Below are 26435 nucleotides of genomic sequence, written 5' to 3' on the forward strand. Positions count from 1 at the left end.
ATATATATATTTCTTTACAAGTAATCAAAGAGAAAAATATGACAACCACTTCTTGACAGCAAACAACATTGAAGTGCAGATTTATACGAGGAATTAGAAAGGGAAATGAGGGAGAAGGGCTTCCTCAAAGTGGGGCCTCGAGGGAAGAGATTTTATGAAAATCCAATGGAAACACCTGCAAATCACAATTATACTTTGTTGAAATTTCGGAACTGTAGAAAGTCTCGGCAAATGTTTCTTTCAGAGCCGTCTTATCGTCCTGTTTCTTTGCCACAAAGCTTCCGACTTGGCCAATCATTGAAAATAACAATCCTAAAAAAAAAAAAAAAAACAACAACCCAAAAACGATCAACATCGGTAGGCCAGCCATGTGGACGACAGCTCTGGAATTATTCCCTGATTACCAGACCAAACATGACTGAAAGATAACGCGCACAATGGCGCAGCCTCTGTCACACTTTACAGAAAGCCCAAACACCTCCTCGTGCTCCGCTGCAGGAATCAAGCAGCCACATCAACAGGCGCTGACCCTCACGTCTGATTCCCATTGTGTGTTGGCGCTAAGCTGATCCTGACTGACCCCGCCCCCCCACTGCCTCCACTAACCACCACCCCCACCTCTTATTGTGCGATAGCATGGGAGTCGATCTGCGTGCGAATCGGAGTGCAACAACACTGGTCTGGCTAAGAATAACTGCAGAGGTCAAAGGTCACTTAATGTTACTGATTAGATAGCTGCGGGGATTTCTTCTTTTTTTTTTTCCACAAAGTTTTTAAATCTTACTGTATATTTTAGTTGTTAAATGTTCCATTGTTTATCCTCTCACATGTTTTTCTTTCATCCTGGCGCTCTGTCGCTGCAGCCTTGAGCGATTCCCACATCTCCGTTTCTCCAGAAAATGGTATAATCATCTTTCTGTTCACAGCTGCCTGTAGAAACACTTGCTTTTAGCTTCCTGCTTCAACCGATGCTCTCCTCACATGTTGGGTGTAGGGATGAAGACGAGGCAGCGGCATGGTGGAGCTCTCAGAGCGCAGAGAATTGACTTTTCTCGTTTAAGGGCAGTTTACTGACCAGATGTTTTTGGACGCCTCAGGCACGTATGATGTTCTGTATTCTGCTGAGAATCAGTCTTAAGCCTCCAAATGCAGTTTATTTTAGTGCAGTCACCAACATTAAGCCACATGCTGCACTTGCTCTGCTCCGCTCAGCTCCGAGCAAGATGACTGTCCCTTTTTTAACACGTCCAAGTGCAAGTGCAAGGGTACAAGAGCTACAGTCTTTTGTTTTTCTTATTTTGTCTTATTAATTACAAACAAAACAACAAAATTATTTCCATTTGTTTGTGTTTCTCTAATGTGAACAAATCTGTTAAAAAAAAAAAAACACTCAAAGAAAAAAATCTCTGACAACTATTTAAAGACAATATTTAAAATTGACTAAAACTTTAATTGTGTCTGAAACCATTTTTCCTCAGCCGCAGACTTATTTTTGGGACCTTTCCCTGGTCACCTTTTCCCTGTCATCAATACCAATTGATGTAAAACAAAACACTACCTCCCAAAAGAACTCACTCACTCTATGGTTTGATTTTAATTTATTTATGGATGCATCGATTGGTGGATTTTGGCCACAAAAGGCAATTAAGGGTCAGAGTTGCTCCACTGAGACTTACTGTGAGCTATAAATACACTGAAGCAGCCAGACACATTGACACACCTATCACTTAAGTGCTCTTGTTATTTCGTACCTCTGCAAGTTGAATAGGGGTAATGGAACATTATTACATAAACCATAAAACAACAATATATTGGCAGTACGAACTGCAGTCAGGGTTTCATCATGAAAGCGTCTCTTCTAAAACAAAGGGGCAGCATACACATTCTTTACACGGATCAGTTGAACTAAACCCTCTGTTGTTCAGCCATGTTGGCAACACTAGTAGGACGAGTTGCGAAGGTGGCAAGCTAAGTTCTTCTCTCTAGTTTCGACATGCTGGCTGAATACGAGAGCATGAAGAAATAGCAAACGGCTGCCTCACTATTTCCCAGTAAATTCTTCTGCCCCACCCAAGACATCTCTTCTTCTTTAATTTTCTTCTTTCCAGCTGCTTATTTCCTCCCAGCGTACTGCTTCCATAAATAAAAACACACACCAAAAAAAAACAAAAAAACAACAAATCGCAGGTCCAAACTTCCTGCTGTCTGATGTAGCGTGCAGCCACAGTGTCGCTGGTGTGAATCCAGCTGACGTCTCTGTCTCAGACTCTATCTGACACTTGTCCTTTCATGGATAACCTGCACCTGTAACCAGTTAGTAGTAGTGTTGTTGTTTAGTTAGCGGTGAATATGCGGGGTGGGGGTTGTGGTAGAAGTCTGTGTGTGTTGTTATTAAGAGTGTCTTCATGTACACTGGCCATTAAAAGTCGGGGGTCACCCGCTCATTTCTGCATTGAACTCTGTTATGACGACTTTCATGAAATAATGGTCCTGAAGGGTCTCTCATCATGATGTGTGCACCAAAATCAATTCAATTCAATTATACTTTATTGATCCCTTGGGAGGGTTTCCTCAGGGCATCATTGGCTTTCCAGACACAACACCACACCACAGAAAAGGTATGAAGTATAAAGTACAGTCAGGTATCAAAGAGTTTAAAAATAGAATAAAAATAAATAAATACATACATACATATTAAAAAAAATACAATAATGGGTAAAATACAATAAAAGGTAGTAATACACACACCAGGCAGACAATCTATATCATCACATTCAATTAGACATTCAAGGGAACAAGTGTCAAATCCATCCCATAATGCCTTCAGCACACCCTGACTGATTTTCCCGCACTGGAAATGTTCTTGGAGCGTTCCAGTGGGTCATTTTACGCAGCTGCTTTTAATGGAGTTCAATGCAGAAATGAGTCGGTTGAACGTCGGTGTGTGAACAGCGACGACGTATCGGCCTTTAAGGGCCAAACAAAAGTAAATACAAATGTGTGTCCGCTTCACAGCCACGCAGGAAGGGAGCGGACGCCTCTGCTCCCAGATTGGCAGCGGGAAAGCGTCCCGCCTCTTTATTTCCTACTTCCTCTTTTCCTGTCTGCGGCCGCTTCCTGTCATGCTCCTCGCCGCTGTCAGGGCCGCGGTGTCGGCTCCCAGAGCCGCCGGCTCAATCGGCGGAAACGTGCTCGGGGTAGAGAGAGCGTGTGTTTGCCGACGGGGTTGGGCCAGGGTGGTCTGCGTGTTTTGGAAAACAGCGCAGCAGGAGCGCGGTGTGAAGCCGCTGGGCGTTCAGCCTCACACGCCTCTTATCGCAATTTGTTAATCAAATTCCTGGCCGCCGTAGATCATTTGACTGAGTCATGCGGCGCGGCGAGGGAAAGTGGCTGTTGAACGTTGGGACGCGGCAACAATGAGCCGAGAGAGTTTGTTTCCTGCCTGCTCTCCCTGGAGGAGTCGCCCCGCGGCTGTAATTGTCTGTGGTATTGTTGGTGCTGGAGGGTCAGGGGCAGGTGCGATCCTCCAAGTTTGGCTCGTCATTCGCGTTATCTTTGCCTCTGTTATTGTTTTTGTCTGACAAGATGTTTTCATAAAGCCAACAGGCCTTAATGAATGGTCCCAGAGCTTTTTCCAGTTCACCTCCTTCATTAATCCTTTCCAAGAGTCACAGTCGCAGTTTTATATAGATTGGGGGAGAGGGGGGGGGGCAATTTCTGTTTCTAAAGTTAATATACATTTATTCTTTCACATTATTTAGAATTCACTCAATCAATGTTTTTGAACAGTAATTGTTGTAACTTTTGACTGAATGAATTAAGTTTATTGATGGTGATAATATTTGATATGATGTTATATTTACAGAGTTAAAGTATAGTTGAAATAATTTAATTATTGTATAGTGGTGAGTAGTGTTACTTGAATTGTCCACATGAAGCCACCTAGAACTCCAACTCCCAGCAGGCTTAGCGCTAACAGGTCGGTAGCACATAAAGTGCGTTAATTACTCACCGGTGTGCATAATAATAGCTGAAAGAACGCCAACCAAAGGTTTTACTGCGGTGGATTTCTATTTCTGTAGCCGTTCTCTTGTTACCCTCTTTTTTTCCTACATAAACCAGAAGTTCTTTGCATCAATACGTCCTCCTGAAATCTTTGAACTCAGAACATAGTTTAATCAACAGTAATAATTTTGATTTCAATAAATTTTAATTGTTTGCAAATGTTAGAGGTAAAGTATAGCCTTATACAGTGCCTATAAATTTAAGATGGATTGAATTGAATTTACATAAATTGTAATTTGACATACGTTCTTCAAAAGAAAAAAAAAATCAAAGCAAGCAGCAAATTAAGGAGGAAAAGATACGGGTGCTTTGCAAACGCAGCTTTCACTTTCCTTGCTCATTTCTCACGTGAACAGTGAAATGAGAAGAGTGATGTGAGCAGCAGGCTGTTTTCCATGAGGATTGTGAAACACCTGCACAAAAACCACCTGCTGCTTTTGGCTTCGCTCGAACCTCCATTGTACCTTTTCCAAATGCGTCAGAAACACACAAAGACTCGGTTGCCTTAAAAGGAGAACTTGACAGATGAAGCCACAAAAAGCAACGGTGATGTCCAAGCTTTGGAAGGTGGGAGACGATCCAGTGGAATAACAAGGAGGGGATGAGTGGCCGCTGGGCCAGGATTTGGACCTGATACTGATATTTCTCTCTCTCTCTCTCTCTCTCTCTCTCTCTCTCTCTCTCTCTCTCTCTGTCTCTCTCTCCCTCTCCCTCTCTCTCTCTCTCTCTCCCCTTGTTGAAAACATTCATTAGACAGCAGCTTGATCTCAGACAAACTCCATTTGTTTTCCGAGACCTCCCCGCCCCCGTTGTGCAGCTCATTACAGGTCCTGCTGATTTCTGTGAAAACAAACACTTATATGTGCATGTGCGTGCACACACACACGCACACACACACGTGCACACACACTGCTGCCTAAAGAGTAATTGACTCTAATGAGCACAAACATTTAATGACTTGTTTAGCACATCCTACCAAGTAAAAAATGAAAGTATACAATACATCAGCCATCAGTCTATTAACCACTTTTTTCTCTCTGGTGGTACATTTATTCACTGTTTATCTCCAGTGGTACAATTTTAAACAATATGTATTTTTTTTTTTAGTTTGGTCTTAAACGAATGATTCACTTTAAAATGATATTCAGCATTTTAAATATTCTAACTTTGAGGCTCTAGTGACATATTCAAACCCATGTTTCTGTTCTAGAGTTCCAGAGATGGAAGGAATTCCACCCAATGGACAAATAAAAAAACTAGCCTTCATGCTGTTACTGTTACTGTTGCTTAAATATCCACTTTAACCAGCCTGCCAGAGCTGCGCGTACATTCCTGGTCAGATGTTTTCTGTAAAGGTTCCCAGTCGTCCAGGTCAATAATGTCTTGGAGGGTTTAACAGTGTAACACAACTTTACTTCAATGGCTCTTGGTAGTTGTACTTCCTGACTGTTAGATTGAGCAAGTTGACTGAACTGGAAGCTACGGCCTGGTAGGTTTGACCTGCTCAGGTAGGTTATGGCATTAACTTGTTTACACACATACATACTAGACCAGAGGTGGGCAAACCTTTTAACTGGTGAGGCCACAATGGGTTGTAAAATGTGACAGAGGGGCCGGAGCAGCGGCAGGTGGATGGAGTGTTTTGGTGAGCCACCTCATAGGAGGAAAAAATATATCATGGGATATGTAGAAAATATTTGCTTTAATTTCAATTGAAAATGAACAAAAGCGTTCCAACATATGTGTCTTTGCAGCCCCACAGTATTTAGCTCTTTATTGAAATGACTCTTAAAGCACTTACAGCAAAAAATGGATGAAATACAGCTATTTTATGACTTCCTATTAATACAATTTCTTCAAGTTCAACAGCCCGAAATAAAAAGGATAACGGGCTGTATGTGGCCCCTGGGTTGTAGTTTGGCCAGTACTGCCTGTACTAGATGTGTAGTAGTTACACATAACAATGGTATTAGTTACAGTTGCACACACACACACACATACACGCTCACACACAGTTCTCCGCATGAAATATGGTGTGTCTTCAATAAACACAAGAGATAAGCACTGGACACCACTGGCTCCATGTTAAATATTCTGAGAGGCTTCCATTCTCACTCAGTGTCTCTGGTTCAAACCGAGCGTTCGACCACTCAGTCACTTTTGTTTTGTCTTTTTTTTTTCTCCTCGGTCTTCCGACCTCGTCCACGTGACGTAGGTTCCCTGTTAACAGCCCATCTCTTGTGTCATCGGAATTCTCCCCGTCTCGCACGCCCTTCGTACGCAACAATCTCGGCGTGACATTTACTGCGGGTCATGAAAATATCAGGAATTTGATCTAACTTTTCACCTTATTATTGTTATTTCTCCTTTACGAGCGCTGCTCGTTTTCTGACTTCCTCTCAGTGTCTTTTCTGTTTGCTCTTCCAAGCCCAACAAGCAGGCAGCAGGAGTCTGTGTGTGTGCGCGACAGCGGGATACAGAGCACTAGGTTCATGGGAATACACTGTGGGTGTACGTGTGTGTGTGTGTGTGTGTGTGTGTGTGTGTGTGTGTGTGTGTGTGTGTGTGTGTGTGTGTGTGTGTGTGTGTGTGTGTGTGTGTGTGTGTGTGTGTGTGTGTGTGTGTTAGTTACTGCTTTCATACTGAGCCGTGGCGAGACCGGAGGTAAGACACAAGACCCTTCGGAGCTAATTGGAAACAGGCACAGCACACATACAAAGACAAAGGTCTTACCTTTCGTGTACCACACAAGCAAATACCCGTGTTTACACAAACATACACAACATGGGCTCTAATTTCATGCGCCGCTGCTGAGCCCTCATTTCTCCCAACACACATATGCATATACGCACTCATTTGCCAACGCGTCTATTAAAAGGCAAAACAGTCATTGTCTTTTAAGTACCGAACAAAAATGTGCGCCCACTGCAATGTTGGCACAGCTGTGTGTATGTTTGTGTATGCTTGTGTGTGTGTGTGTGTGTGTGTGTGTGTGTGTGTGTGTGTGTGTGTGTGTGTGTGTGTGTGTGTGTGTGTGTGTCTCCCTCCATGTGTGTCCGTTGCCAACAGACCACCTGAAGTCATATCTAATGGAATTCATTCCGAGCACTGAAGAGTTTTACTCCAAAACAAGAAGAACCAGTCTTCAAAGCAAACACGGTGTCGTCATAGATTTTTAGTGGGACGTTTGAGTCTGTGTTGCACCAAATAAGGGCAACGCTGTCAGAATGCATCCAACATCTGAGCTGCTAAACTTAAGATGATGGAAACCTGTCATTTATGATCTGCATCTTCCTTTACGTAACTTTTTTTTAAAAACCCTAAGAACTTCTGACCTGATGAGAGAGATTATAATGTTGGCCAATAACAGGACATCTTGTCATGGAGCAGACAAGTCTGGCTTCTGGTACTAATCAGATTTTTTTGTTCTTATGGAACCCTGAAGACTCCTACCTGAAACTGCATTCCTGAAATGTCTTTATAATAAATTTTCTCCACCACAGAAAGGAATGGGATTAGTTTTCCTGCGCTAAATGCCAAAACAGCAAACACGATCTCGGGAAGGAGAGTCAAACCAAAAAAAAAAAGACTATTTTTGTTCAAGAACTTTTTATGCCCAAATAAGACATTTAATATTGAATATTTCAATATTCAATAGCTGCGTTTCCATTACGCCTAAAATTGCGCAGAAAACCTAAAGATCGCACAAAAAGAACGATCATGGAAACAGCTAAACTTGGAAAAACCTCTCAAATATGGCTAAAAGGTTTTGATGCTCTCATGAGGTGGTTTTTCAAGACGTATCCATGTAGAGGAATATCGCAAAATTGTCATGGAAAGTCTTTTTTCACAATTATACGTCAGCGGACGTGATGTACGGGGTCACGTGACCAGTTCACTTGAAGTGAAGATGGCGCGTTATGATTTGACGGAATTTTTTATTATTTTTTTACAAGTAAACAAAGAGAAAAATATAACAACCACTTCTTGACAGCAAACAACATTGAAGTGCAGATGCAAATGTAACTCTCATAAAATATCACGAGACGAGATTTTACGAGAATTACGGCGTATGCGTTTCACAGCATTCAATGGAAACACCTGCAAATCGCAATTGTGCTTTGTTGAAATTTTAGAAATATCGCTTATATTTTGCGAAAGATTTCGTCAGGACAGAAATTCCTAATTACGCCACGGAGCTCCTCTGTCTGAATGAAGCCCAGGACAAGTGTTGCTCTTCTGTTCTGAGCCTTGTGCTGCTCTGGGCTTTCTGCTGAGTCTTCAGAGTCCAAGGCTTTCACAACAGTCGCTCGGAGTGGACTGACGCACTTGTGGTCAGAACCTGGCCTCCAACTTTGTTTTCCTCTCATGGCACAGAGTCACGGCCAGACAAACTCAATGCAAATGTGTTTTTCTAACTGAAGCACTCGGGTTCCTAACTCCTAGTTGAACCCTCTTGTTGGAATTTCACCTGATTTTTTTTTTTTGTTTTGTTTTGGTTGGTTTTGTTTTCTCTAGCTTGGCTGGGTTTTGGCAGGAACCCTCTGGTATTTGCTGAAATCATCTCAGGCTGTCCTCCGCTCCTTTGACTGATTTGCGGTTCCCACTTTCGGCTCTGTGTTACACTTTTCGTCAGTGCGCGCGCCAGACGAGACCTCGTCTGATTTTTTTCCTCTTGAAATAACTCTCAGTCGGTTGTCTCAGATCAGAGAAATGAGGTCCGCCACCGATGGCATTACTGGTTGCTTTGGCTCTGATTTGTTGTTGGTGTCCACCAACAGTGGATGTGTTCTCCAAGTCTATATAAGATGCCCTCTTCATTAAGGATCCCCGTCTTGCGCTCATTTTCACATCTTTCATCCTGTAGTCGAAAAACTGCATATTTAGCCCTCTGTTTACAGCCTCCCGCAAGAGGCTTTGTTGCGCCTTTCACATGTTTAGAAGAGGGACAAAAGCCAGGTGGACGGTGAGAGGACAACATCAACACCTAGAACTGTCTTATTGAGACACTTTAAAGCAGCTCTAGGTAACTTGAGCTTGCTACGAGTTTGCTACGACAATAACGTCGTAGCAAACGGTCAACACTTTTATTCCTTCGTCTTTCATCAAGGTTACTTATACTGGGTTCCGCAATCATACATTTATGGTTGAAAGGTTACCCAGAGCTGCTTTAAGAATAGTCAAGTAAGCACAACAAGTGAAGGGTAGATTTTCTCTATTTTGGAGGCACGTTCATTTTTAGAAAGCACTGTGTCAGTAAACTGTGACTAATAGGGATGAACTCATACCAGTTTAAGTACAGATGCGTGCGCAGGTGTGCGGGGTGAAAATGTGGCTGAAGAGTTTGTCCTGATGTGTTGTTGTGTGTGTTTAGTTTTTCACAGAGTACGGGCCCGACTACTCGCTGGAGATAAGCCCGAGCTGCCGGCCCGACCGCAACGACACCAAACACCTGGACCATGTCATCAGCACCATCAAAGGTGTGTGTGTGTGTGTGTGTGTGTGTGTGTGTGTGTGTGTGTGTGTGTGTGTGTGTGTGTGTGTGTCTTTGAGTCTGTGCTTGTGTGTAAGTGCGAGTGCGCACAGGTGTGTGTGTGTGTGTGTGTGTGTGTGTGTGTGTGTGTGTGTGTGTGTGTGTGTGTGTGTGTGTAGCAAGATAAACAGGTGGACGCGTGTGTGTATGTGTGTTTACCCCGACCCTTGTTCACCTAAAGAGGTTTTTGTCTGTGCGTGGTTCTTTTTATGTGTGTGTTTGCTTTCTGCACTTGTTTTTATGTCTCTGTGTGAGATGAAAGAACGACTGGTTCTGTTTCTCTTGTTCTCCTCCCAGTGGCTCTGACCGTCCAATCCTGTGTGTTTGCATAAACAAACTGCTCACTTCATTCAGTTACACACAATCTCAAAGTGTTTCACTATCTATATGAAAAAATAGAATAAAATAAAGTGTATGTGTGTATATATGTATACATATATATATATATATATATGTATATATATATATATATATATATATATTTATATATATATATATATATATATATATATATATGTATATATATATATATTTATATATGTATGTGTTTGTGTGTATATATATATGTATGTGTATATATATATATACATATATATATGTATGAATATATACATGTATTTACTGTATGTGTATATATACACATATGTGTGTGTACGTGTTTCTATATATGCACACACACACACACACACACATATATATGTACAGTGTATACATATATGTATATATATGTGTGTATATTATACACACACATGTATATGCAGTTACCCCAATACACATACACACATACATACATACATACATACATACACACATGCATACATACATACATACATATTTTTTTTCTCTACAATGATTTTTACTCTTTGTGGTTTTAAGACTAATCTGCGTGCGCGTCCGCAGCCTTGTGTTTGGGAGTGAAGTGGGGCCCTTCCTCTCGGTGCTGACAGCACACAGAAACAGAGGGAGCTTCTCCTGCAGGGTGAAACACGGGCTAAGAGTTGAGCGTCTGGAAAGAAATTGTAAGAGGATGAGCTCAGAGCCGAGCAAAAGAATAGCTCGGAGTTGACGTTCCGAACATCACACTTGGATGTAACCGAGTTGTTGGGATTCTGAGTCTGAGCAGCCGTTAGCAGGAAAACTCTCTGTATTGCGGTGTTCAGCAGAGACCTAAAGGAAATCCTCCTTCCTAAAGGAAGGGGGATGAAATGCTGCAGTATGCAGTGGCACTGGCACTGACACAAGGCTCCAGAAAAGCTGCAGAAACAATGTTTTCTCTTGGAAGTAAATACCCGGCAGTTCTTGACATCCCTCTTCTGTGGTCAGTGAACAACTGAAATGATCTCCTGCTTTGTTTTTAACATTCACATTGCATCACGGTTTAGCTTTCTGCCCATGGATTGATTTTTGGGGATTTACATCCAAAACAGTGATGATGTTGTGAGTCCTGGAAACATTTCTTTTATGCCTCTATCAAGTGTGGAGCCCATTGAAGTTTTTTTTTTTTTTTTTTTTTTTTTTAAGATTGATTCTCCATCTCTCTGCGCTTGCAATTGCTTCTTTTTTGTCTCCTGTTGTCGTAAATTGCACTGGCGCTCTGCTCCCATGTGATTGAATCCCAATTGAATCCTCAGACTGTCTGAAAACACTTTTTGTTGGAGCTCGGAAAGACGAGTGAGTGAGGGGGACGGGGGATTTTAGCCAGAAGACCTTCAAAAGATTGTGATGGTTTAATTGTTCAACAAGATAAAACAACACACAAAAAGAACCCCAATTTGCACAGATCAGTCTGGGAAAGAAGCACTTAACAAAATAATTAGGCCAACTAAAAGTGCCATATCTAGAGGCTATTTAGCATGTGTGCTAAGAGCTCGCTCGGTTAAGAACACAGTTTGGAAAAGGAGATTATTTCCTTGGAAAACTGCTGCTTTGTACAAACACAAAGCCAAAAGTAGGTGGAAAATATGTGTTCACAAATTTGAGTGGGTATCATTTAACAACTTGAGCTTTATTCATGTAAACAGAGCCGCTCATGTCACTGTCATGACTGCCAAAAAGCATTGTTAAACGCATCAGTGGTTTGTGCAGGCAGCAAGTTCTCCGCTCTGAGAAGCTGCCGCACGTCCACTCAAAGGAGCAGGAGCTCTTTTCCAGAAATGTTCTCGGCATGTTGGATTAATTGAGCAGTTATACTTGAAAGTCCGACTGCTTTCTTTCCATGCAGCCATTATTGTGCATGGCAGAGGAATGGAGTGGTGAATCAATTCATAAAGAAAACGGCAGTGCAGGCAAATTGAATGTCAAGACGCCATAAGCTGCATTTCCATGACAGCTTTTCGCAAAAATAAAAGCGCAATTGCGATTTGCAGCTTTCCATTGCTGTTTTTTTAATTGCGATATTTAGCTTTTGCGCAATTCTAGGGGTCATGGAAACACAGCTACTGATGTAGAGAAAACAGAAATCAACTTGTTCCAGCGATCTCCTCTGTCCTGCTTTTTATTATTTTTCTTCTTTTGGGGTCTCCCAGTTGATCATTTTGAGGATTAATTCATAATATTTCTGCTCCTCAGACACTCGCTGAGGAGGATTTTTATTTGGGTTTTTTTCAGGTAGCGGTGTCGCTAAAAGTAAATGGATGCACTCACCTGTCATGCAAGAGTGTAATTTGCCACTGGGTTACAAACAAGTGTAGGAAACACTGAAAAATTCTGGCAAACGATTAAAATACACATTTTTCACACTCCTACCCAGGACATTGGACAGCAGTGTATTAGATACTTTATGTACGTATTTGTACACCTTTTTCTGTTTTTTATTCAGCATTTCAACCTGGTAACTCTCTGCATGTTCGCGTTGCCCTCAATATATTCTGTTTACGCCGTATCCTGCTCTTTGTTAAGCCAGAACACTTTGAGTCTGATCATGCCACAAACATCCCCACTGCACAGCGAGTGTACACTGCAACCTCAAAGAGTATGTTACACATTTAAATACTGGAGTAAATATGCGTGTCTCTTCGCCTCTGTCTCTGATTAAAACACGTGCACTGACTTAGTGAGCGCACGCAAACAAACGCAGACCCGGGAGAGGCTCAACACACACACACACGCACACACACACACACACACACACACACACACCTCAAGGCAAACATGTCCACATGACATCATTAGGGCGGGTAAGTGTTTCTCTGGTTCCAAAGTGCCGTTCTGCTTATGAACGGGTTTCCCCCCCTGAGAAAACAGGCAGTTTAAGTCTGAATGTGTTTTTCTCGTGTCAATAGCTGCGTTTCCATGACCCCTAGAATTGGGCAAACCCTAAATATCGCAATAAAAAACCGGTGATGGAAACACCGAAACTTGGAAAACCTCTCAAATATGGGTAGAAGGTTTTTGGCGCTCTCGTGAGGTGGTTTTAGCCAGACTTATCCATATGGAGGTATATTGCAAAAGTGTCATGGAAACACTTTTTCGCATTTACACCGGTCAACAGACGGGGGGGTCACGTGACCAGATCACTTCAAGTGAAAATGGCGCGTTATGATTGGACGGAGGAGGGGACGTAATCTTTTTTGCAGGTAATCAAGGAGAAAAATCGAACAACCGTTGTTGACAGCAAACGACATCGAAATGCAGATTTACCGCAAATTTTTTTATCCCCCCCCCCCCCCACCCTCCTCAAAGTGGGGTCTCGCGGGACAAGGTTTTACGAGAATGACGGCTTATGCGCTTCACACCATTCAATGGAAACACCTGCACACTGCAATTGTACTTTTCGCTTTTATTTTGCGAGAAACTGTCATGGAAACGCAGCTTGCGTCTGTCAGCATGCGCCTGTCAGCATGTGCACTCCAACATCTGCCTCTGGCTGACATGCACAGATTTGGAATCTTATAGTGGTAATCCTCCACAAATCCTCCCTTTATTTCATACTCATTAAGCAAAGCAGAGCCATATGTTGAGCTATAACTCTCCCGCCAGACATGCGTCACTTGCGGGGGGGGGGGGATGCTACGCTAACTGCAGGGCACAGCGTGAGAAGTGACATTTGTCACAGCATCTCAGTTTCAGAATGGGCTCTGGGTTTCAGCAGTCACACAGGAAATACAGCAGGTGTGTGTGTGTGTGTGTGTGTGTGTGTGTGTGTGTGTGTGTGTGTGTGTGTGTGTGTGTGTAGAATTGATTTGGGCGGCAGACAGCCGCAGATCGATGAGACGGTTCCACTAAGTGGGTTTGTGACGAGCTCACAGCTTCCTGACGGTTCGCCGTCTTGACTTCAGCGCCGCTGTAAACAACTCAGCGGGTCGTTACTACGTTAAAATTCATCTCCCGGGACTTTATTTCATCAGGTTTTGCTTTGAAGAGGCTTCACTGCTGCCAGTTGAAGGCAGTTTAAGGCTGTGTGTGGACTTCATTCATAGAGTTTTGCTCTCTGAAATAGATGCAGTCGTTTCTTCCCGCAGAATGTGATTCGGAGGAAGTGAATCAAGGAATATAAAGGATGAAAGTGGCCCTGTAGGGATACAGTTTTTGTCTTTGAGGGAAGAGTGTCGACCTGTGGAAGCGGAACCCGTACCAGGCCTTGTAATGCGTCGAGATCGCTGTTATTTTTTTAGCTCTTTTATTCACATTTCTGTCTGTCGCTGCAGTCAAATGTGAGATTCAGCATTTTTAACAACCCACGACCAACGGTGGCTCTAGACCAGGCATGGGCAAACTACGGCCCGGGGCCCATATGCGGCCCGTTAAGCTTTTTAATCCGGCCCCCCGAACTTGAAGAAATGATACCAATAGTAAGTTTGTCGTGAAATAGCTGTATTTCATCCATTGTTTCAGTGTTTTCAGAGTCATTCCAATAAAGAGCTGAACGCCGTGGGGCTTCGAAGACACTGATTTTGTTCATTTTCAGTTGACATTAAAGCAACATGTTTTCTACATATCCTCTGATAATATTTTTTCCTCCTGTGAGGTGGCTCACCTAAACACTCCATCCATCCTGCCGCTGCTCCGGCCCTTCTGTCAAATTTTAGAACCCATTGTGGCCTCACCAGTCAAAACGTTTGTCCACTGATGGGTTCGACACTGTGCAAGTATTTACTTTAGCGGGGCTAAATTTTATCCTTTACTTTGGCCTGCTCTAATTTCCAGTCAGTGTGTGTGTGTGTGTGTGTGTGTGTGTTTGTTGAACATGGATTTCTGGAGCTCTGCCCTGTGTGATTTCACACAGTGCCTGGTGTTGGTTTCATCCAGGCTGCTTGGCATGTGTCTCTGTGAATGAGGCTGTTTTCTCGTCTTCCCTTGGCCATGTTCCAAACGTGGACGATCTTGCTCAGTTTTAGCAACCATGTGTTTCGATGAGAGGTTGTAAACAGAGGGCTAAATATGCTGCTTGCTGGAGATGTTCTAAGTTTTCTTTTCTTCTTTTTTTTTTTTTTAATAGCAATTGAAGGGTGCAGCACTGCATGTAGCGATCTCAGATTACACATCTGAAATATAACATTTTTTTGGGGGGGGGGGGTTTGTGTGCGGTTGCATTATTAGGCAGACACCAACAAGTGCAAAGAGTTTTTGTTTGTCCTTTTTTTTTTTTTTTTTTTTTTTAAGGAAGACAAGTATTTCAGGAAGCCTCCCTGAAAGCACGTTTCATATTTAGCTCACTGTCAGATGGCAGCTAACCAGGAGCGAAACCCTTATTGACTGTGTATATTGCTATATACATGAGAACCGTTCTAAGGGTAGGAAAACCAAACTACTTATTATTGTACCCCAAGTATACACTTCTCTTCATGTATCTATGGCGCTGTATGTTCAGCTTCTACCAATATAGAAATCATCAATCAAGTCAAAATTTTCACACTAATAATTAGACAGAAAAATTCTTGAATGTGTGACAAGAGGCGTTCCAGTATCTTGCTGGAACACCCGGTGTTGACCAGGATGCAACGGTGCACGTCGGTGGTTGTGGGTGTGGAGTGATTGATGCACGGGGTGCCAAAAACCTTGTTTTTTTTTTTCTTTCCCACCATCGCGAGGCCAAATTTACTCCTGTGCTTCGATGCGTGGTGTGTTGACCTGCTTCTTCGGAGTCGCGCCTCCCTCACAGCCTCGCAGCCTCACAGCCTTAACAAGCAGTAACAGCGTTGCAGTGTGTCGTACAGCAGTGCTTCTCAACCGGTGGAGTCTCAGGAACATACTTTTTTTTTTTTTTTTTGGCTTATGATGAAGTCGCAACTCAAATTGATCCCACAAAACTAGAAAACATTGGACCGTGTTTTTTTTTTTTTTTTTTTTCATGTCAAGTAAATCATTTATTGAAATTATTGAATTGAGTTGTGTGTCCTGCAAAATAAGTGCCAACATTTTCTCTATAAACATACACTAGCAGTCAAAAGTTTGGACACATGCTTCTGATTTAATGGTTTTTCTTTCATTTTCATGACTATTTACATTGCAGATTTGTCACTCAAGGCATCAAAACTAAGAATGAACACATATGGAATATGTATCCAACCAAAAAGTGTGAAATAACTCAAACAAGTTTTATATTTTCGATGATCTAGAATAGCCGCCCTTCATATAAAATATATATAACATGACAAATTTAGATTTTTAACATTTTTTCCTTCTGCCACATTAACCCACATATCTTGGTCATATATGTGATGTCTTCAGAGTGTGTCTAGAGCGTAGAAAGTCGTCAAGATAAAGAAGAAACAGGTTGTGTCCAAACTCTTGACTGCTGTTGTACATTTTAAAATCCCTTTAAAGAAAAAATCCCTTTAAAAAAAAAAAAAAAAAAAAAGAAGCCGCAACCCAATTGAAACAGCTCTGCCGCCCACTTTTGGGTCGCGACCCACCAGTTGAGAAACACCGGTCGTGGAGCGACTTGCTCTCTCCCCCGGCTCGTCCATCATTCAAACAGACTGAGGCCCATTTATGCGGCCGCTTTAATTCAGGAGCTTTTTATGAGGTGACTAGCAGGGCGGCGGCGGCGGCGGTGGCGGCGCAGCATCTGTCTGCCGCTCGCCAGGCTGTGTTTACGAGCCTCTGCTCGCCTGATTGGTCGGCTGATTTCCCAGGAGGCTCGGCGTCATCAGCGGCACGTCGGCCTGCAAGCTGCAGAGCCTTCGCGCTCGGCTGTATGTTATCTGTGCACTCGTGGGGTCCAGGCTTGTGTCTGTCCAGCACCAACACACACACACACACACACACACACACACACACACACACACACACACACACACACACACACCCTGCCACCACTGCTTGTTAATAGTCTCCTTGCTGCTGACAAGGTGGCTGTCATGTCCCTCTGCTGAACAGGACACTTCTCACTGGTAGAATTTACACCTTTGGCTTGTGTGAAGGTGAACTCAGCCCCGGAACACACACACACACACACACACACACACACACACACGCCCCAGTGTACCTGGCTCACACGCTTTGATAGATAAATATTTGCAGGTCGTATATTCCGCCCGGGCCCCCGTGGTTGCCTGTCACTGGGGCAGAATTTAACGTGCACATCTGGAGAGGCGGCGGGTGAAGCCGAGCGACGGAGAGCACAAGATCAGCCAGAGAGGATGTCTTTGCCGCGTTTAGGCCAATCAAATGTCTCAAAGTGGTCAAACAAATTGCTTCTTAAAAGTGCTTTTTGCCTGAAACAACAAGCAGCGACTCTGTCAAGGGAAAGTGGATTAGGGAGAAATAACACGGCTCGGGCTTCATAACGGAAACATTTTTATATATATATATACATATATATATATATGTATATATATATATATATATATATATATATATATATATGTTTTCCTTCTCTTTGCACTACTTTATGTTGCTGTAATGGGCAAATTTCCCCAACATAGGATTAATAAAGGTGTTCTATTCTATAATGGGACCAATGACAGCCGATTTCTGGTGTGAGTTTTTCATGCCGGCCGTCTCGCCAGGGTTTGCTTGTCACGGCTCTTCCTCTTTTTCACTCCAGCAGTTTTCCTGTTATTAGCTCACCCCCCCCCTCCCCCCGGTTATTTTTTTCTTTTCTTTTCTTTTTTTGTTGTTGCAAAAAGTGTTTTCCACCTGTTGATCTAGAGCATTGATCAGCAGCCGTCTGCCATTCAGTCAAACTGAAGCTAAATATGGAACTGTTGTGCTGACTTAGCAGCAGCATTGAGGTCGTAGGTCCACTCTCAGGCTGGCTGAACACCGAAGTGGTTCTGCTAAATGAAAAAAAAAAAAACAACCTGTAGTGACCTCTCATTCTCTGCATCTCCACAAACCCAGCATTTTACATTTTGTACAAATGGCATTCAGTGAAGTTCAGTAAAGTTGTTTCGCTCTTCAAGATAACAAAACACTTTAAAATATGTTTTGTCGTTTTCATTTAGGAGCAAAAGCTGATTTTGATTCTCCTGGCTTTGGTCTTTTCAAAGTCAGTTTCAATAGTAAATGGACTAAATGTTGTCACTCAACATTCATTTTTGTCATTTTCACATTAACAGTAGAACCAAGAACAGCAACATGACTGTGGCTCGGTTCTGCATAGATCCACCTGCACCAATAGAAAGCCTGGAGTCACAGCCGCTGGCTTAAACTGACCATAAAACAAACACTTTGAGTTTAACAGACTTTGTAGTTCAAGTCTTTCCTCCTCTTTCCAAGTGCAGATTTCTGTGGGTTCAGATGGGCACGTAAACAAAACCAGGAAGGACGTTGGGAAACATTCAATCTGGGACGGCAGGTTAGCATGTTGTGCCGTGTTGGCAGAGTCCAAACTTGTTTCCTCTTTATTAATATAGGGGAAAATACTTAAATAGGTTGAACAAAACAGCAAAGAAGTGATGCTTTCAGACTAATGACCCCCCCCCCTCCCACCTCTCAATGTTAAAGATTTTTTTATCTGTCCATATTCTGCAGTCCAGTGGTTGTGTTGCTGTGGAAAGCTGCCACAGCAGCAGTCTGGTTCCCTTCCTGGTATTAAAATGATGGGGTCTGCTGTGAAATTACACAGTTCACATTACATTTGGGTGAAAAAAAAAAACTGACAAGGGTTGAGTTTTTGTCCGGATGACCCCATTGGTTCTTCTTTGTCAACTGTTCTCATGTCCTCATCACACTGACCAACGCAGGCTGAGCTCAAAACATGACGCCGCAGTCCGCCGTCGCACGTTTCCTGTGGGCTAAACTCCTACTCGGCATTTCGTTCTGAAGCCGGCGGGGAGAGTTGACGCAGGGTTAGGGACGCAGGGCACGGGAGGTGGACCTGAGTGAGAGAAGTGCCGTCGGGCTGGGCGAACGGATCACGGGCAGGACTGCAGTGACAGCTCCACAATGGCCCGCAAACAGGACATCCTCCCTCCCTGCGTCAGTGCCAGAGTCCACATTTATCAGACTGATTACTCATCCACCGGCCTGCCTGCTGCCTGCTGCCTGCTGCCTGCTGCCTGCTGCCTGCTGCCTGCTGGCTGGCTTCACTCGCCTGCTCTCCACTCCATTGAACCCAGCGGCCGACGTTAAAGTGGAGCCATTTGTGGCCCAACACAAAACACAAACTGGCAAACTGGCGTTCGGAGTGATAATGTGCTCATTGTGACAAGTGTGTGTGTGTGTGTGTGTGTGTGTGTGTGTGTGTGTGTGTGTGTGTGTGTGTGTGTGTGTGTGTGTGTGTGTGTGTGTGTGTGTGTGAGACCAACCCCTGCCCTCATGCAAATGAACTTGCAGTGTCGCCCAACGATTGTGTTTCAATAAAGAGTCTTTTTTTTTTTTTTTTTTTTTTTTTTTTTTGCATGCCTGTTATTTCCGCGCAGCACCTTTGCTGTTTGCATTTCAGGTGGCGCAAACATGTGACTGTGCAATAAGCACTAAAATGCTCAACAGTTGGTTGGACATAAGCTGCATTTCCATCACCCCTAGAATTGCGCAAAAGCTAAATATCGCAATAGAAAACTGGTGATGGAAACGGCTAAACTTGGAAAAACCTCTCAGATATGACTGAAATGTTTTGATGCTCTCATCAGGCGGTTTGACATCACAAAAGTGTCATGGAAAGACTTTTTTTTTTTTTTCGCATTTAGCGGACGTGACGTACGGGGTCACGTGACCAGTTCACTGACCAGTGAAAATGGAGCGTTATGATTGGACGGAGGAGGAGACAGAATTTTTTTTTTTTCCGAGTGATCAAAGAGAAAAATATGACAACCACTCTTGACAGCAAACAAACGTAAAAAAACAAAAAAAACAACAGCAAACGTAATTCTTGTAAAATCTCGCCCCGTGAGGTTTTATGAGAATTGCTTTTATTTTGTAATGGAAATACATTTATAGACTCGTTTAGAGAGGCTCACATTGAGCTCACCTGTCAAGGTCCTGGTGCATTGAAGACGCTTTCTGCAGTTTCATCCCAAATCCCCAACCTTTTTGTGAGTAGTATATCTGTCAAAACCAGGAGAAAATATTCCTCCGTCTCTTCCATCAAAAAAAAAAAAAAAAGCTTTCCCATCTCCAAAATAAACCTACCAAGTTGTACATTGTAGCAGGAATGTTATAGAAATGCACTTGATTTTTATTTATAGACCATTTCCTTCATTGGGAGACGATCAAAATCTCATTGTTCTCATTCTTTCCTCTGTCTTGTTTGCAGGGAATTTAAAGAACGCCGTTTAAGGAGCGAGTGACTCTCTTCTTCCAGACGCTCAGCGGCTCTAATGAAGACAATATGGGAGCAGAGCCCTTCGGCCCCGAGGCACTGGGCGAGCGAGGGAGGGAGCGATGGATGGAGGCAGGAAAGGGCGAGCGAGTGAAGGGGTTTGGAAAACATGAAGTGAGTGTTTCCAGGGTAAAAACCAGTTTAACAAGGGGAGGTTTGGCTGATGCGGTGGCCGTACAATGTTCCGACTCTTCAGTCTTTATGTTTTATTGCAAAAGTTGGTTGTCTGAATGGGAGACGTTTAGGTGACTTTGGTGTGGCTCTGTAACTGTATATGCTGTTTTTTGTTTTTTTTGTTGTTGTTGTTTTTTTTGTACCAGTCAGCACACCCTGAGGTTGTGGTATCAGGGGATGTGTTTGTGTACATCCTGTCAGCCGAGGCTTGACTGTAAACTGAATGGAAAAGCAGATACGCTCAGGCGTCAGGTTTCGTGTTCGCCCTGCTGCCGCTGCAATTTCATCCCCCCCGAAGACATTTAAAGAGTAAAACAGACAAAAAGCCAAGGTTTATCCCTGTTTGAAAAAAAACCCAAAACAACCCAGACCTCTCGCTGTGTCGGAGAAGGCGTGGGAAGCCCTGCAAATTGCATGGAACACAATCCCCCCCCCCCCCCCCTCCCCATTCAAGTCTCAAGAACGTCTGGAAAGTTTACAAACAAGCAGGGCTGGAAAAAAGTTTGGAGCTGCTCGTCTCATCTCATCTCATCTGCCGCGTTGATGAATCGCTCACCCGCGTTGTTTTCGAACCTCTGGGCAACATCCGCAAATCAATCCAACATCTGGATGGAGTTCTGCATTTTTAAGTGGAGGGAGACGGCAGAGGTGGCGGGAGGAAGGTAAAGAGGTCAGAAGTGATCTGGCAGAGCAGCGAGGAACTCTATTCATCGGCTTTGTCTGCTATTATTGATAATCTGTTTGTTTAATGTCCCCACAAAGCTCTGTGTTCCTATCATCACCTTTCGCAGCCCTGGCAGTGTGAACTCAACATGAAGCTTTTCAACCATGACAGTTTGTGCCATCTTGTACGTACTCGGTTCCTTTCCTTGTGCTGAGAATTGACGGTAATCCCAGCTTGGCTGCTTGTATTCCGGGTTGTTGCATCACATTGAGCTGCTTTATTGACTTCAAAGTCCCACATCATACCAATTTTAACTTGACAATGTTTTCTGACTAATAAAGAATTCTGACAGTGATACAAGTCTTGCGTCGACTCCCTGTGTCCCCCGTCACTACACAACCACTCGCCTCAAAACACAACAAAGTCACAATTTGTTTGCTTGTTTTTTTGTTTTTTTTGAGGAAGGCTGTAACCAGAGGGCTAAATCTGCTGTTTCCCAGAAATCTTTTTTGGGTTTGGCTGCACTAATCTGAGAGGCCACTGAAGTCTGTGGTGTTGCTCGTCCCGACTAATCAAGCCGTGCTTGCTGTGAGCCTCGGTCATGTCATACGTAGTGCTCACTTGCTTCCACTGTAGTAAAACCGCCGGTATTATGTTGTGTACATTTGTGACGAATCCGGCGCAGCACACCTGCAGCTGTGTGGTGAGGAAACTCGTTCAATTGGAGACCAGTGCAGACATATTACTGGTGTTGCATTGCGCTCCAGTTTTGTTATTGTGTGACAAAAGAGGTCAACCAGAAATGAACACGCTGAAAAGACTCGTATCGCCCCCTAGTGCTGGGGAGGAGGACCCGTTACCGTCAATTTTTCTCAGCTGCATGTAAACTGGGACACAGGAGACAAAGTCCGATGAGAAATGAAAAACAATTTTTTTTTTTTTTAGCATCGCTCGATTAAGCTGTGCATGTAAACATAGTTAATAACCATTTTAACCAAAATCTATTTTATTCATTCATTCATTCGTTCATCCATTTGTTTGTTCATTCATTCACCCATTCTCATTTAGATACCGTCAACCAGCCTCATGTTGTCTTAAATATTTGTGCCGCTGACAGAAAAGCCTTTAGCCGGAGTGTTTTCCCCAATGACCTTCAAGTTTGAATTAGGATTTATTTTTTTGGCCAACATTGGGGGACAGGGGGGGGCAAATATACGAATACAAGGTCACGCTGATGAAACATTTCTTTATTTATTTTTCATTGTTTAGCTTTGCACTATTCTTGGAGAATCACTAAGGGAAATCCAGCTGTTGCTACGACCTCAGCCAATTTTTTTTTTGGGGGGGGAAGAATTCCACCGCAGTGTTTTGGCCTCTGGATTCATGTCTTTAACACGGCTGTAAACTCCCGGCTAGTCATTCAAAATATTTAAATTCCGTAGATAAACATGAAATCCGAACACTTTGGCACAGAAACGTGTTTGTCTTGACGTTTTGGCGTTTGTTTTGACAGGAAGTGTTGCGAGCGTCCAATCCAGTCGCCTCGGTGCTCACTGGATTCCGTCAGAAAAAATAAAAAAATAAAAACCTGACGGGGGGCCTGTTGTTGTTGTTGTTTACGAAAATGAATTAGGGCCAGAAGAAGAAAAAAATGTTACAGCAAGGACATTTTTTTTTTTTTAGTTGAAATTTCGAGTTTTAAGTCGAAATTTCGTGAATGAAGTCAAAGTAAACAGGAAACTGTCGAAAACGGAAGTACTCCACTAGGCTTGTGTGCAGAGCCTTTCAACTTTATTCTCGACATTTCGACTTTAATGTTGGAATTTCAACTTTATTTACGTTGACTTTAATCTCAAAATTTTGACATTAATCACGACATTTTGACTTCATCTCGAAATTTCCTCTTTATTCTCGAAATTTTCACTTCTATTCTCAAAATTTCAACCTCGTTCTCAAAATTACGACATTAATCTCAAAATATCAACTTTATTCTCGAAATTTTGATTTTACAAAATTTCAATTTTATTGTCGAAATGAAAAAAAAAAAAATCTCTTCTTGTGGCCCTAATCCTCTTCCATAGTTGTTGTTGTCGTGTGTGTGTGTGTGTGTGTGCGTGGTGCAGATTTATGCGCTGCGGGTCTGCTTAATAGAGGCTTTAATGGAACCACAAACGTCGAGGCAGTTTCCTTTAGAAGTGATGTTCCTTCCAAATTAATGGCCTGGAAATTCACACCAAATGTCGGAGTCACCGGTCGCGGGCGGCATGTGCACAGCAGAAGCAGTGCCTGTGATCTTTTTTTTGCGCAACACTGCTGCGGTTGCCGCCGCGGTTCCAAGCCCAGTGTAGCCGGAGCAAATGAAAGCCATTACAGCGTTTTACGAGCCCAGGGAAAGAGGAGGGACGATTGAAATTCTATCCCATAAACTGGGCTGGGGGTTACAAAATAACCGGCATGTGGCGGCAAACATGAGAGATGTGAGAAACTTGTGGTGTTTGTGTAGTTTCCTCTTCTTCTCCTTTTTGAAGCTCCCCAGAGTCAAATTAGAAAAACTTTTTAGACCCCCGAGGGAATATTTTGGGCCATGCTGGAATTCCTGCACTGTGTTTTGACAAAAGTAAAAAAAAAAAAAGAAACATGTTTTCATCATGACATGCAGGGAAACTGCTTTATTTATTTATTTATTTAATTTTATTTTGCTTTGTTGGTTAACAGCTGCATCTGAAGCCAGTATAAATGTTTTTTTTTTTGTTTTTTGTTTTTTTTTTAATGTCTTAGCCCATAATTTGTTTATTCCAAGACTGGAACTTTCTCATGTCATCAGCATTGCTCAAATCCGTTCTGGTCCGACTGTAGCCGGGACACTTTGTAAACACTCCTTTGACTCCAACCATTTCTCCTCTGCTGAAGTTACAGAACAACCTTGATCCCTAACTAACTGCCAATAGCTGCGTATTCATGACTCCTAGAATTGCGCAAAACCTAAATATGGCAATAAAACACTGCTGATGGAAAGGGCTAAACTTGGAAAAGCCTCTCAGATATGACTAAACGGTTTTGACGCTCTCATGAGGTGGCTTTTCAGATGTATTGATATAGCGGTGTATCGCAAAAGTGTCACGGAAAGACTTTTTTTTTGCATTTACACGTCAGCGGCCGTGATGTACGGGGTCACGTGACCACTTCACTTCATGTGAAAATGGTGCGTTTCGATTGGACGGAGGAGGAGACGGAATATTTTTTTTAACAAGTAATTAAAAAGAAAAACAACCATTCTTGACAGCAAACAGCATCGTAATGGAGATTTATACAAGACATTTTGTACAATTCAATGGAAACCCCTGCAAGTCATACTGGTGCTTCATCGAAATTTTAGAAATATCGCTTTTATTTTGCAAAAAAAAAAAAAAAAAAACTGTCATGGCATAGCAGCTACTGTCACCCTGAGTTAAATGAGGGTTCCGACAGGGAACTGTAAAATGGGGACAATGAGTGTGTGTGTGGTAAATCATATGCTGGATGGCAAAAAAAAAAAAAAGCGCTTCTGGCTGTGAAAAATGAGTAATTACTGTCTGCTCTCATATATACTGGCAAGTGACGAAGACAATGGAGTCTTTGTGAAGCCAGAACAGATATTTATGGAGAAATGTAATCGATGATTAAGTTCCCTGGTGATCCCACCCTGGATCCCAGTGTGACACACTCCTGCTGAAAAAGGACTCGGTAATAACAGTAAACAGCGTCTCTCCTGGTGTGTGTGTGTGTGTGTGTGTGTGTGTGTGTTTGTGTGTACCTTTTCACTTTATTCAACACAGTCATTAAGTTGTTGAACTGTATTAAATGGTCTGAAGAAGACAATTTAAAGAATCCCTCGCATGAGTGACTGGAAATTGAGGAAATGCCGACGCTGCAGTTGAAGCAGCAGCAGCAGCAGCAGCAGCAGCAGCAGCAGGTTGGTGGAACTGATGGTTTTGTTGTGCAGAACAATGGTGCGTTCAGGATCGGCGCCGATGGACTCATCTGGTGCTGGTCCTCCTGCCAAGAGGAAGCTTGGACTTGTTGCTGACCGGCTCGAATGCTGGTGAGAAATCCCATTAATTGGCTTTAAACGTGACTGACAGGAGGTTGTTGTTTGTTTTTTTTCTTTGTTCACTCTGTGTTTTTCAAACTGGGGCCTCCATCTCCCCAAATATTTACTGCAGCTCGCTCCTCGATCGACGTGTAAAATAAATAGATTTGGGAAACGTCGTGTCTGAGGTTCCCGGCCCTGTGAAGTTGCAGCCAGCTTTGCTTAAGTGGAAAATAATGATCTTTTATGAATACTGACCTCAGCCAGCTCCTCATGACTGATGTCTCATCGAGCCTCCCTTGCAAAAAATGTTGCAAATAATGTAATGATACAAGGAAAAACTAACATTTATTTCACACCATCTTTTTTTCTTAAGGAAATCTTTACATGAAACATTTCCCTGTTATCAAAAAAGGAACTTTGCCCAAGACATGAATATAACTAAGAATATTTTCCATGTACCCAGTCAGAGTCATCAGGTTGTGCAAAGGCTCTGAGCTAATCTGATGTCCGACCCGTATTGTGTTTGTGTCATACCAACGTAGTCGCAGCTTCCCTGCTGTCTGCACAGCACAGCCCTGTTTCAGTCTCTGGTGCTGCGCTTCCATCACCCCTGGAAGTGCACAAAACCTAAATATCGCAAGAGAAAACTGGTGAAAGGAAGCTGAACTTGGAAAAACCTCTCGGATATGGTTGAAAGGTTTTGACGCTCTCATGAGGTGGTTTTTCCATATAGAGAGGTGCATCACAAAAGTGTCATGGAAAGATTTTTTTCACATTTACACCTCAGCGGACGTGGCGGACGAGGTCACATGACCAGTTCACGTCGAGTGAAAATGGCGCGTCACGTTTGGACGGAGGAAAAATACAACAACCATTCTCGACGGCAAACAACATGAAAATGCAGATTTGTGCAAGAGTTTTGCAGCTCTACCCTCCTCAAAGTGGAGTTTCCTGGGACGAGATTTGACGGGAAATGTCACTTTTGTCTTTTTGGTGATAATTCTGCATTGTTTGTATGTGTGCGTGTGTTTGTAGTGACATGAAGCAATAAAGCAAGCCGTCCCTCCTCTTTCATCAAAGGTTTTGCAGACCCATTAAATGCCAAATGTAGTTGTGTGGTGGTCAACCAAAGACGGTTTCAGGAGTTACTCGTGTTGTTAATACATCTCAGGTTGGTATTTGAGAAGGCTTCCTCACATTAAGTCATTGGTACTAACTG

At 42.9% G+C, this 26435-nt stretch overlaps 2 protein-coding genes across 2 annotated transcripts in view; both read left to right on the plus strand.

Annotated features, from left to right (window-relative positions):
• The window catches only part of hdac8 (histone deacetylase 8), a 31621-nt gene extending 10106 nt beyond the window's left edge, over positions 1–21515 (plus strand). The window contains exons 10-11 of the mRNA XM_076028046.1: positions 9440–9545; positions 20241–21515. Coding sequence (XP_075884161.1) covers positions 9440–9545; positions 20241–20263 — 129 coding nt within the window. The 3' untranslated portion in view covers positions 20264–21515. The remainder of the gene's footprint in view (positions 1–9439; positions 9546–20240) is intronic.
• Positions 1–26435, plus strand: part of tnfsf10l (TNF superfamily member 10, like) — a 319815-nt gene that overhangs the window by 203746 nt on the left and 89634 nt on the right. The gene's annotated exons all lie outside the window — the stretch shown is intronic.

Source organism: Nelusetta ayraudi, unplaced genomic scaffold (assembly GCF_046127955.1).
Source record: "Nelusetta ayraudi isolate G7.1 ecotype Tasmania unplaced genomic scaffold, CSIRO-AGI_Nayr_v1 ptg000022l, whole genome shotgun sequence".
In the NCBI taxonomy this organism is placed as follows: domain Eukaryota; kingdom Metazoa; phylum Chordata; class Actinopteri; order Tetraodontiformes; family Monacanthidae; genus Nelusetta; species Nelusetta ayraudi.